The sequence below is a fragment of the Ovis aries genome, chromosome 19 (assembly GCF_016772045.2).
Source record: "Ovis aries strain OAR_USU_Benz2616 breed Rambouillet chromosome 19, ARS-UI_Ramb_v3.0, whole genome shotgun sequence".
In the NCBI taxonomy this organism is placed as follows: domain Eukaryota; kingdom Metazoa; phylum Chordata; class Mammalia; order Artiodactyla; family Bovidae; genus Ovis; species Ovis aries.
The window spans coordinates 48,604,818-48,617,105 of NC_056072.1; the positions used below are offsets into that span (position 1 = coordinate 48,604,818).

General features: G+C 58.6%; 1 protein-coding gene across 1 annotated transcript in view; it reads right to left on the reverse strand.

Annotated features, from left to right (window-relative positions):
• Positions 1–12,288, reverse strand: part of DNAH1 (dynein axonemal heavy chain 1) — an 82,356-nt gene that overhangs the window by 38,213 nt on the left and 31,855 nt on the right. The window contains exons 12-25 of the mRNA XM_027957561.3: positions 10,523–10,673; positions 9,755–9,948; positions 9,430–9,655; positions 8,875–8,994; positions 8,420–8,502; positions 7,195–7,336; positions 6,575–6,730; positions 5,997–6,195; positions 5,658–5,911; positions 4,866–5,078; positions 3,167–3,331; positions 2,129–2,250; positions 1,870–1,975; positions 1,113–1,292 (exon numbers count right to left, since the gene is read on the reverse strand). Of these exons, the coding sequence (XP_027813362.2) occupies positions 1,113–1,292; positions 1,870–1,975; positions 2,129–2,250; positions 3,167–3,331; positions 4,866–5,078; positions 5,658–5,911; positions 5,997–6,195; positions 6,575–6,730; positions 7,195–7,336; positions 8,420–8,502; positions 8,875–8,994; positions 9,430–9,655; positions 9,755–9,948; positions 10,523–10,673 (2,311 nt within the window). The remainder of the gene's footprint in view (positions 1–1,112; positions 1,293–1,869; positions 1,976–2,128; positions 2,251–3,166; positions 3,332–4,865; positions 5,079–5,657; positions 5,912–5,996; positions 6,196–6,574; positions 6,731–7,194; positions 7,337–8,419; positions 8,503–8,874; positions 8,995–9,429; positions 9,656–9,754; positions 9,949–10,522; positions 10,674–12,288) is intronic.

The following is a 12,288-nucleotide window of genomic DNA, read 5'->3' on the forward strand; positions in this document are numbered from 1 at the left end:
CGATCCAAAAGTCTATAAGCAATAAATGCTGGAGAGGGTGTGGAGAAAAGGGAACCCTCTTACTCTGTTGGTGGGAATGCAAACTAGTACAGCCACCATGGAGAACAGTGTGGAGATTCCTTAAAAAGCTGGAAATAGAACTGCCATATGATCCAGCAATCCCACTGCTGGGCATACACACCGAGGAAACCAGAATTGAAAGAGACACATGTACCCCAATGTTCATCACAGCACTGTTTATAATAGCCAGGACATGGAAGGAACCTAGATGTCCATCAGCAGACGAATGGATAAGAAAGCTGTGGTACATATACAAAATGGAGTATTTACTCAGCCATTAAAAAGAATACACTTGAATCATTTCTAATGAGGTGGATGAAACTGGAGGCTATTATACAGAGTGAAGTAAGCCAGAAAGAAAAACACCAATACAGTATACTAACGCATATACATGGAGTTTAGAAAGAAGGTAATGATGACCCTGTATGCGAGACAGCAAAAGAGACACAGATGTATAGAACAGTCTTTTGGACTCTGTGGGAGAGGGCGAGGGTGGGATGATATGGGAGAATGGCACTGAAACATGTAAAATATCATATGTGAAACAAATCGCCAGTCCATGTTTGATGCATGATACAGGGTGCTCGGGGCTGGTGCACTGGGATGACCCAGAGGGAGGAGGGAGGTGGGAGGGGGTTCAGGATGGGGAACACAGTCAATGTATGGCAAAACAAATACAATATTGTAAAGTAAAATAAATAAATTAATTAATTTAAAAAAAGTAAAGGACCAGTCAAACATGTGGGGAAAAAAAAAAAAAGTAAGTGCTTGATTGCATTAAGCTCCCACTTCACCAAAATCGTATATACTGACCTTCCCCCAGTGCCACTTTGAAGCAGTCTCTCAGAGCTATCTGAGATGCTGCCTCCCGGGCTGCAGTCCTCATTTTGCCCCAAATAAAACTTAACTCACAACTCTCAAGTTGTGCACCATTTTTAGTCAACACAGGCAGGTAACCCAGCCCTCATGATGGAGCAGAAAGGCGCTGGGACGGAGCCACTGCAAGGACGAGCAGGCTGGGAGGCTGCGCTGGGAGGGGTGGCATGGCTCACCGTGGGGTAGGCCTTGACGGCCCTCTCGATGATGTCCCGTACGCTGGCCTTCATGCTGTTTTCCACCTCCCGCAGCCAGTCCTCCACGTTGCTGGATGGGTAGATGGAGAAGGACAGCTGCACCTCCTCACCCTCTGCCGAGTACATATGTGTGATCTCCAGGTCCTCCTGAAACAGCAGCTGCGGGCGGGGGCACGGGGGGAGCAGTGAGAGTGGGGTGAACCTCCGTGTGTCCAGAGGCCCTGCCCACCAGAGCCCCAGCGTGCACCCCGCCTGTGTCCTCCACCTTCAGAAGGTGGCTCTCGCCTTTGGGAGAGAGCTCCCCTTGGCTGGACCTCCCCTGATTCTTCGTGGGCAGGACAGATCTGCCTGCTCCAGCTGTGGCCCTGCCCACTTGGGGAAGGAGGTTAAGTCTGCCCTGCGAGTGCTCCCCCATTACCCCCCCGACAGGCCTGTGAGGCCTCCCTTGTAGATGAAGATGAGGACGAGGGGATTCAGAAGCCTCTGACCTCTTGGGTGTCTCAGCCTAGCCAGCACCTCAGTGGATTGCAGGGGGGCCAGGGCACCCCTGGATAAGCTGGGAGCAAGAGCTCCCCAACCCTGAGCCAAGGGAGCTGACCCTCCTCCCACAGGACCCAGGGACGTCTCTGAGGCCCTTGGATCTCATTCCCTCCTAAAAAGACTTGGGGTGAAAGAAGAGGTATCCTCCCTGGGATGATGGCCTCAGGGCACCTGAGCCCTTGGCCCAGCTACTCACCTGGGCGATGTTCTCGAAGCACTTGCGCAGGTGGGGCTGCACGGCGGTAGGGTCCTTTGTCTGGGACAAGATCTCGAGCAGCTCGTCATCAGATAGGAAGTAGAATCTGCCAGGGAGACGGGGTGAGGGCGGTCAGGCAGCCCTAGGTCCCAGCTGTCCCAGTACTACCGACATCCCTGCAGCCCACCCTGACAGGGTACGGGGCCCCAGCCTCGATGGCAGGCGGGAGCAGAGCAGGCGTGGGCCAGGCGTCCCCCACCTGGGGAAGGCGCTCCGCTTGGTCTCTAAGTACTCGCTGAGGCCTTTCTGCACCATGTCCAGCAGCTTGTTGCAGTCCCGCAGGCTGTCCAGCAGCCTCTGGTCAGAGCACACGTTGATCACCTGCAATGGCCCAGGTCAAAGACAAAATGGAAGTGAGTGGGTCCGGCTGGGGGGCAGCAAGGTGGGCTCAGACAAGGACCCATACGTGCTTCCTAGAGACTCTCAGTGAGCCTGGGAAGAGAGAAGGGCAGGAAAATTGCCCTAAGCCAGGGGCTGCCTCTGTAGTTCAAAAAGACACATGTACCTCAGTGTTCACCGTAGCACTATTTACAACAGCCTAGGTGGAGCCAGTGGTAAAGAACCCGCCTACCAATGCAGGAGACATTAGAGACGTGAGTTCGATCCCTGGGTCGGGAAGATGTTCTGGAGGAGAGGATGGCAACCCACTCCAGTATTACTGCCTGGAGTATCCCATGGACAAAGAACCCTGGTGGACCACAGTCCATGGGGTCACAAAGAGTCAGACGCGGCTGAAGCAACTTGGCACGGGGGCTGTCTCCATCACTTGTAAGCCCCACAGGAAAAAAGCCTATGATTAAAAACTAGGAATTCTCTACTGGTCCAGTGGTTAACAATCTGCCTTGAAATGCAGGGGACACAGGTTCGATCCCTGGTCAGGGAACTAAGACCCCACATGCTGAGGGGCAACTAAGATACAATGCAACCAAATAAGTAAATGAATATTAAAAACAAACAAACAAAAAACTACAATTAACCAAAGCCAAGGAATTTGATTTGCTGCAGGACTTGTCGGGTCCTTTAAAAATACTAATGGGGACTGCAAATCTCCAAGAGGAAAAACCATCAACTGCTGTGTTTCTGAGGCGTGTCTCAAGACTGGGGAGCCCCCTCAGGGGGACAACGGCCAAGACCAAAGCCTTGGACTCGTCCTCCAGTCTTTCTTGCTTGGGGAGAGTTGAGCCCAGGAACCTCTTCAGTGCCCCAGCCGCCCCCCTCCATCCCCGTGTGAGCTCGCCTCCCGGTTCTCGTAGACATTCTTCATGATCTTCCTCCAGATCCGCTCCATTGTCTGGTAGCGCTTGCTCTCCACCGGCAGCTGCCGGTTGATGTCCTCGGAGCTGAAGATGGGCTCCAGGTAGAGCCAAGCCCGCTGACAGTTCAGCCACTCCTCCAGCACCTCCTGGACAGGGCGTGGACTGTCAGGGCCTGCGGTCCAAGTTGGGTCCTGTCCCCCATCACCCAGGCATTTTATCCCACTAGAGTTCTGGGCAGAGCACTGGAGACCAGAGCCTGCGCCCATGGGGAAATTTCTAGGTGGCGCTGTCAGTCACAGTACTCCAGGGAACAAAGAGGCTGCATGGATGCCTGCCTTCCAGGGAAACCCCAAGTCCCCCATAGGATGTCCAGGCCTCAACAGAGCCAGGGGAGCTGCTCTTCCTTCGAGAGAATCATACCTCAAGCAGCACACCATGAGGAAACAATAGAGAGCCCAGCGCATGGAAGCCCAAACTAGCCTTCTCTCCTGGGAGGACTCTGGGTCTATGGCCCCAGGATTCTTTGTGGTGTACTGGGATTTGAGCTTGAGATCCCCTAAAATACTCTCTAAAACATCAGTCCACAGGTGAGCCCTCTTCAAGTCACCTTCCCCTCTCGCCTCCACAATCCTCTTTCCGAATCTGTCTCTTGCCTTTCCCTATCAGTGCAAACGCATTCATTTAGTCATGAGTTCATTCTCTTCCTCACGAGCTGTGTGCTGTGTCAGGCCCAGGTCAGGCCCATGTGGGCTCCAGAGGAAACAGAGGAGAGGGTGGTAGCTTGCCTTCGAGGAGCCCACCATCCTCTGAACAGCCAGTTATGCCTCTGAATCACTGAGGGGCCAGCACGTGTGATGGGCTCTGTAAGGGGCACTGACCAGAAGCCTCAGTGGGAACACCCCGCAGGCAGGGGATGGTGGGGGAGTCCATGAGGGCTGCCTGATGCTGATCCCGGGAGGAGATGGGACTCCAGGGAGAGACAAAAGCAAAGGATGGAGACCCGGGGACAATGCTGATGACCTCAGGCCTCTCTGGGTGACCTAAGGAACAGAGAGGCAGGTCTTCCTCTTTCAGCTTCTGCCCTTCACTGGAGGTCTTCAAATAGCTACCAGGAAGGCCCCTGGAAGGAGTTGCTGAGATCACACTAGTAGGCCTGGCCCTGGACTGACCTCAGGGCTCTGCAGAGAGCCCCAGCCACTGGCCTTGAGAGCCCTAAAGAACAGTGATCCCCAGTGCCCTGGCGCCCTCACCCCAAGGCGCCTCCAAATGAGACAGGAGTGGGAGTGGGAGGCTCAGGGAAGAGTGGGAAGGGACACTGAGGAGCCTCAGGCCTCGTGGTGTCCAGCCTGAAAAGCCCCAAGCCTGGAGGTCCCAGCTGTCCCAAGCCCAGGCAGCACTCAGGGGTCTGGGGCAGCTCTTGTGCTCCTCTTTAAAGGCAGCTTTGGACCAAACTCTGGCCCCCCTCCATGCCCTGAACTGCCAACTCCAGCAGCCCAACCTCAGAGATGGACAGCCCCATTCTAGTCCACCTCCTCTGACTGAGGGGCCTGTCAGAGAGCTAGGAGCTGGGCAAACCTGGGCAAGGCACTTCACCATGTCCAGCCCCACCCGAACATCATCAGGAGCCACCTCGGGACAGGGCACTGGCAGGGTTGGGGAGGAGTGGGCAGGAAGGCCCACCTGCGTCAGCTTCAGCTTGGTCTCCCAGGAGTTGATGCGTTGCTCAAAGGGCTTCTTGTAGGGTGAGAAGGACATGCTCTGGGTCATGACGATGTGGTCATCGAGCAGCTGCGAGGCCTCGTCTGGGCTCTTGAGGATGTAGGTGTCCGTCTCCTTGTAGGGCATCACGTTGAACAGGATGGTGGACCACTCCTTCTCCATCTTGTCCAGAGCCTGGGGGTCGGGGGTGGGTGGTACAAGACAGGGTTGGGTCCCCAGAAAGAGTGGGCCCACACTGAGCAGCACTGGGCGGGGAAAGGCAGGCTTTGCTCAAACAGGACCTTCAGTCAAGCCCCCTCTGTAGACTCTCATCTTGTCTAGCCAACAAGTCCCCCATGGGCCCTCATCGGAATCCAGGGCTGACACGCTCTCACACGCTCTCCTGCGTGTACTGGTATGCTGTGGGGCAGCTAAGTCACTGGTTAGGAGCTCTGGTCCCAGTTCCAGCCCTTACTGGCTAGGCTGCCTTGGCCAATTGCTGAACCTCTCTGAGCCCTAATTTGCTCATCTGCTAAGTGAGGCAATGCTCTCAGCACGTTCCTGAGGGGAGAATAACTCGAGAGGAATAACTGAGTAATAACGGGGCTGGTGGACACTGTGCCAAGCACTTCACACACATTATTCACACACTTAATAAGATGCAGCTCATCCCTGAAGTGAGGCACCCCAGGGATGGGGCCCAGGACTGTCACCTTCCCACGCCATCGGGCAGCATGTGGGTGGGGCGGGGAGGGCCTGCTGGGGGCGGCCCACCTGCTCGATGGCGTACTCCTTGCCGGCCACCTCAGCCACCTTGCTGATGCTCTCGATGTGGTCCTGCAGGTTCATCTCGAGGCAGCGGGCAAAGGTCAGGTTGGCCTTGGGCCTGACATTAATGTTGATCTCGCTGGACAGCACGTCCCAGTGGCGGTTCCTCATGCCAGGGTTGCGCAGCCCCTGGATCAGTGGGATGTACGGCTTGAACTCCTCGATGCGGGCCCGGATGTCTAAGGCCACGTCCTGGCAGGCTGCAGGGCAGGGCGGCAGGGGTGAGAGGCAGCAGGCTGCGGCAGGGTGGGGGCGAGGGGAGCGGCGGGCTGGCGGGCTGCCTACCTGGAATGTCTTTGAACTGCTTCACGCACTTGTGCATGGTCTTGAAGGACTCGATGACGTTCTTCTCCAGCTGCTCTGCGTCAATGGCTGACAGGGGGTCATTCATCCAGCTCTCGGACCAGCGCAGCCAGTCGGAGGCTGTGGTCCAGAGGTCCAAGTAGGGCTGGAACTCCTTCACCATCCTGGAGAGCTTGTCGTACTGCAGAGGCAGAAGAGCTGGGGCTGGGCTAGGCTGCTCCTCCTGGGCCCCCTGCCCTTGCTCCTGGCTGCCGCCCCTGATTCAGTCCCCAAGGACTCAGGCCAGGCCTCTCTTCTTCCTTCCCCCACATCTGGGCTCTGAGTGGCTGAGCCAGGTCTGTGCTGAGCCTCCCGCCTTCTGCTGGGGGTCCAGCCAGCCTCCTCGCCCTGGGGACCATGGGGTGGGTAAGCTCATCTCTGCAGCCTGTTCAGTCCTGCCCCCCACACATGCCAGGGCCCTGCCAGCTGGTGGCTGGTTCCAGAGGTGACCGCAAAGGCTGCGGGCTCCTCCTTGAGCCCTTCTCAGGGCTGGGGGACAGCGTGCCCGGGGGCAGGCCTACGTTGGTGATGGGTAAGCCAAAGATGCGCTCGCGGTTGTTGTAGAGCATCGCCAACTGCTGGCAGTCCTTCAGCTGCTTCTTGACCCGCCGCACCTCGTTGGCGATCTCATGCGCGCGCACAATCTCCACGTGGGTGGAGAAGCCAGCTACCACCAGCTGTGGGCCAAAGAGCGAGGCATCAGGGGCTTCTGCGGCCCCACCTATGCCCATGCAGCCCTGCACACATCCAGGGAACCTGAAGTCCCCAGAGCATCAACATCTCCCAGTTCTGAGAGGATTTTCTCCTGGAGGGGGTGGTTCCTGGTCCCTCACAGGCAGCTGACTGCCCCTGGTAACATGACAAGGTCAGATAAGACCTGGTGCCCTGAATGCCATGCCCACTGGGGCACCAGGATACAACAGAAGAGCTGGGCTCTCTGAGACCCTGAATTTCCTGGGAACTTGCTGCCTAGGCAGCTCTCTGGCCTTCAGATCACTCTTTTAGCCACTTGTTCATTTGTCCAGCAACCACTGACACAGCACCTCCTGACTGCGAGGGGCAAGGCGCAGCCCTGGAGGGGTGGGGGGTGGGGTGGAGGGTGTGCGGGGTGTGTGTGTCTGTATCCTCAGCCCAGCCTCACCTGCAGCCCTTCCAGCTTCTCCTGGAAGTTGTTCTGATCCATAAGCTGGATTTTGCGGAACTTCTCCTCATCTTCCAAGTGTTGCTGCCGCACCAGCTCTATCTGCCCAAGGATCTTAGTAGGCCAGTTGCTGGCAGCCCATCTGGATGGAGCGGGGATGGGGAATGGTGGGGATGTCACACTGAAATCATGGGGTGGCAGGCCAGATTGAAGGGGAAACGGGGGATCTGGGCAGCAGCTGGAGCAGCCAGGGCTGGGCAACAGGGAAGCAGAAGAAAGCCTGGAGGCAGCCGCTGCCACCCTGTGGAGTGGGGCTGCCTGGCAGGGGAAGTGGTCCCTGCCCTGGGGTCGCAGGCAACGTGCAGGGAGACGCACACCCAGTGTGCCCAGTGCAGTGACAGGACATGGAGGGAGTGGTGGCTGACATGAGAGAAGCCATCCTGAGTTTCCCTCTTCAACCCCAGGCCTGCAGGGGCCTCAGCTCAGATGAGGCAAAGTGCCAGTCTCTAGCCTTTATTTCCTTGGTGATCAGCCAGGGATACCAGGCCGGCTTCCTTCATATCAATGCCCTCTGCCAGGCTGACCTGGGGGTCCTGTGGGCTTCAGGGATTTTGCATGCAGGTGGCCTCAGGCTGCAGGTCCTGTGGGAGGCCGCCCTGGGCATGTCCCACAGAGGAGGTGACTTAGGGCTCCCAGACAGGGTTCCCAGGAAACAGTGCCAGTCGCTCCCAGGCCCCAGCAACCTGGAGGCACCCCCAGTCTGTACGACAGGCTGGGCAAGGGGTCTCAGGGCCTGAGTAAGGCTGTCCCAACCTGAGGCCATTTCCCATGACGCTCTTGAGCTGAGGCAGGGGGCCAGTACTCCTCCCCAGGTGCCACCCAGCAGGCTGAGCTTTGCCTTTTCTCTGTGTTCCCAGGGACCCTCAAGGGCTTCAACCACAAACAAGGGGATCATAAGCCCAGAGATCACATGTATATCAGCAATGACGGGATAGAGGATGGAGATAGGCTGGGGGCAGCAGGGTCCCTAGACCAAGGGGGCCGGACTTCCTTCTGCCCCACTGGCCAGATGGCCCTGGGCCCATGTAGAGCCACGGCCTCTAGCATCTCAGCAGGGCATCTCTGGTGTGACCGCACGGCCTGCAGCCACTGTGGTTCGGTACCTCTTTCCCCTACCTCCTGCTATCCACTACCCACCTGGTGTGGGGACCAACCTCCCACTCACTTGTCATTGAAGTCTTCGGCGCTGAGGTTGTAAAGGAATTCATCCATGACCTGGTAGTCGCCCATGATCTTCACAATCCGCTCCTACGTGTACAGGCAGCCATGAGAACCACGCGTGCCTTGGAGGTGGGAGGATAACCGGACCAGGCTCCCCAGAGTGGTTGGGTGCTATGGACAGGCTGCCCTCTTTCGGAGAGGCGAGGCCTGGGACGGTGGAGGAGAGGCCAGCTGCAAGGCTAGCTTTGAGCTTGGGGGTCCTGGGGCCGTGGCCGCCACACCTCCAACCTCCAGCCCCCAACCCATGCCCTCTCCCTGCTGACCTCCCAGACAGCAGAGCTCCGAATCTCCACTGTGCACCCAGCCTCCCTATCCTTGGAGCCCACTGTCCTCTGGGTATCTGCCTCACTCCCAGCTTCCCGGGTCCTGCTCCTCCAGCTCCCCGTGGGCCCACCTCACCTCCAGCCCCACCAGCTTCTCGGGGACACCCTTCATCCACTCTCGAAGCTCAGCCAGCTCCTCGATGCTGTTGGGCTTCTCGTAGATCTTGCGGCTGATGCTGCGGAATTCTTCGCAAATCTGGCAGGAGGGGGAGGGCTCTGGGGAGGCCGTGGGCCCCTCTCTTGCCTTCCCAGGGCCCTGCTCCTCCTCCTCGGCCCCCCACCCCACCACATCCTTCAGTGCAATCTGAGACGGGGTGCTCCCTGCCAGCTCACTGGGGAGCTGAGGGTCACCTGGCACGTCCCCTCCTCCCCAGCCTCCTGCACCAGGACCACACCCTCAGCTCTGTGAACTGATCCATTTCAGGGGGTTCCTTGTGAGGGGTCCCCCGGTCTGTACAAGCCCAGGGAAACAGAGAGCAGCCCCCACCTCCTGGGACCTCTCATGGGGACCCCTGGCAGGGTCGAGGCAAGGAGACTTCCAGACCCTTCCATTAACACCCCTGAGCCTCACTCCGCATGCCCGGGTGCATGTGCTGCTGCAGCCGCTGGGGCCGGGCAGGCGGGCACTTACGTTGTCCACCTCCCTGTGCAGGTTCTTGGCCAGGATGTCCAGCATGGCAGTGGCCAGGGCCTTGCGCTTCTTGGACAGGCTCTGCTTGACATTGTCCACGTTGATGTAGAAGGGCCCGATGATGATGCTGCTGGGCAGCGAGCCGTCCAGGACCTCTTTCTCGTGCAGGTGGGTGAGCACCACTTCCCGCACCTCCTCGGCTGATGGGCACTGCGTCTGGAAGGCCCTGGGGACAGCAGGCACCCACGAGGGGCAGAGGGTGGTGAGAGGGCGGGCGGGGGTCACCCAGACAGGCAGACACACTCCCACGCATGCACGCACGCACTTGAGGAAGGTGTTGACATCGTTGTTGTTCAGCTCCAGGTACTTTTTGAACTCCCTGGCGTAGGCCTGCAGGGGGATCATGGCCTTGCGCACTGCGTTGGCGATGACGGCCCGCAGCTCTTCCACCAGTGGCTCGTGAAGCCCCACCGACTCCAGCAGGGGGTCGCCACTGATGAAAATGTCCTCCATCACCAGCTGGGGGTGAGGGGAAAGGGGCACAGAGCTGCCTGAGCCACAGGGCAGGTGGGCAGAGGGGTGGGAGTGTGGTTCAGACTGAGTGGGCAGGAGTCTGGGGGTGGTGGTGAGGGGACAGTGTTTGCTGCTGGGTCCCCTAGGTAGGGCTATGGACTAACACAAGGCGGGAAGCCCTGTGATGCCTGCTGAGTGGCAGCACTTTCCTCTGCCCTTCCCTGGCTCAGCCCCGGGGCAGTGAGACAACCACGCTGCTGGTGGCTCTAAGCAGCAAGGGAAAGAAGAGGGGACCGGGCTACAGAGGCTCTGGCATGGCGGGCTGTGCTGTGACGAGGAATCAGGGCTTTTGAGAAGGGGTCTTGAGAGTGGAGGTGGGTTTGTGTCTATATCCTGAGGGGAAGAGAGAGGTCAGGAGCTGGGTGGGATCTGGGTCAGACATGGCTGTGGCAGGAGAGAGCGAGCCTCACTCCGGTCACAGGTCTGACCCTCTGTAGCTAGGTGAGCTTGGGCTGCTCCAAGCCTCCTCTACAGAATGGGAATGTTAATGGCAGCACCCAGGCACGAGTACCCACTGTACCTTCTCCAGCTGGGGCACTGTGTGGGTGGCCAGGATGCCCTTGTCAAAGAGGGTGAGCAGAGAAGTCTCAAACTGCTCCAGTGGCGTGCTGTAGTGCACCCCCGAGGTGTCCAGCATCAGGTCCACGATGAACAGGGGGTTCTTGCGGGGCCTGTAGGGACAGTGGCCGGGGGGAGCGGGGTGGGGACTGTGGGCAGGGGCCTGAAGAGGCACGCACACAGGAGGCGCAGCCCCTGCCTGTGCTGCTGGTCTGATGGCTCCAGAGCTTCTCCACGGGCGAGACTTGCCTCTGCCCTCTTCCCAGAAACTGCCAAGTTACCAGCGAAAAAGACCCAGACCACCCAGACAGGCTCCTCTGTTCCGGCCACTTGCCCACAGGCCCAAGGGCACGAGGGAGAGGGAGGACCTCCACATGATCCCGAGGTCATCAGGGCAGGTCAGCCAGACCCTGGGCGCTTGTGGCACCAACACCTTCCCTGGGAGCCCACCAGCCTTAGCTCCAGACGCCCCATCACAGGCAACGACCCTCAAGCCTGGATCCCCACTGAGCCTCTCCACGCTCTGGATTGCTACCACCCTGACCTTGAATGAGCATCTCAGACATTCTGTGTTCCCTGACTCCCACCAGTTCCCACAAGGGCTCAGTGAACCCTAGGAGTCAGCCTTGCCTCCTCCTCACACACGTCTGCCCTCCCCCAGCACTGCAGCCCACGCGCTGCCCCAATCTGCCCTACCAGCCCATTGCCCTGTGTCTAGACAAGGACCAGGGCTATGGTCCAACTTCTCTTCTGCCTCGCTCATCCTCACAGAACCAAAGCATGGTTTGGGGATGTAGTTCAGATTGTTACTCCCCTCTGACAGCTGCTGACCACATTTAGAATAAACCCAGCCCCTGACCATGACGCCAGGAGGCTCTGCATCGTCTGGCCTGGTCCCCGCAACCTCTCTTGTGTCGTCCTCACCAGCTCTCCCTGCCTTCCCCACTCTAGCCGCAGCCGCTGGCCTTTCCTTCCGTGACGGCTCCCAGTTCTGTCTCTCCCTTCCGTGACTCTGCCTGGTGCCCCTTCTCCAGCATCCCCTGACCGGGTTTCCTCTCATCCTCAGTTCTTGGCTCAGATGCCACATCCTCCCTGACCTCCTGCCAGTGGCCCCTCTCCCAGGTCTGTCACAGCTTCCGCCAAGATCAGCAAGAACTGTATCTGTTTACTTCTTTGCTTGCTGTCTGTGCCCAGGTGAGAGCTGGGGCCGTGCCCTTCTTGCTCCCCTAGAACCTTGCCTAATTCATGGCAAGGGCTCAGAAAACATTTCTCGGGCTTTCTTGGAGGTCCAGTGGTTAAGAATCCGCCTGCCAAAGCAGGGGACACCACTTTGATCGTGGGTCCAGGAAGATCCCACATGAAGTGGGGCAATTCAACCCATGCACCACCACTACTGAGGCCCGCGTGCTCTAGAGCCCGTGCTCCACAAGAGAAACCACCGCAGCGAGAAGCCCAAGCACCGCAACTAGAGAGCAGACCCTGCTCACCTCAACTAGAGGACGCCTGCGTGCAGCAGTGAAGGCAGCAGAGCCAAGATGTAGGTTAGCAAACATCTCTCACCTGGGGAACTCAGTGCCTGACTGAGATGGAGGTCACCGGGAGACACACCAGCCGGAGGTGCTGGGACATCCCCCAGCAACCAGCGGAGCAGCCCCTACCCCTGGCATCCAGGACCTGGCAGAGCTGGGCACCCTGCCCCTGGCGGCCCCAGTCCCCCCAGCTCTTCAC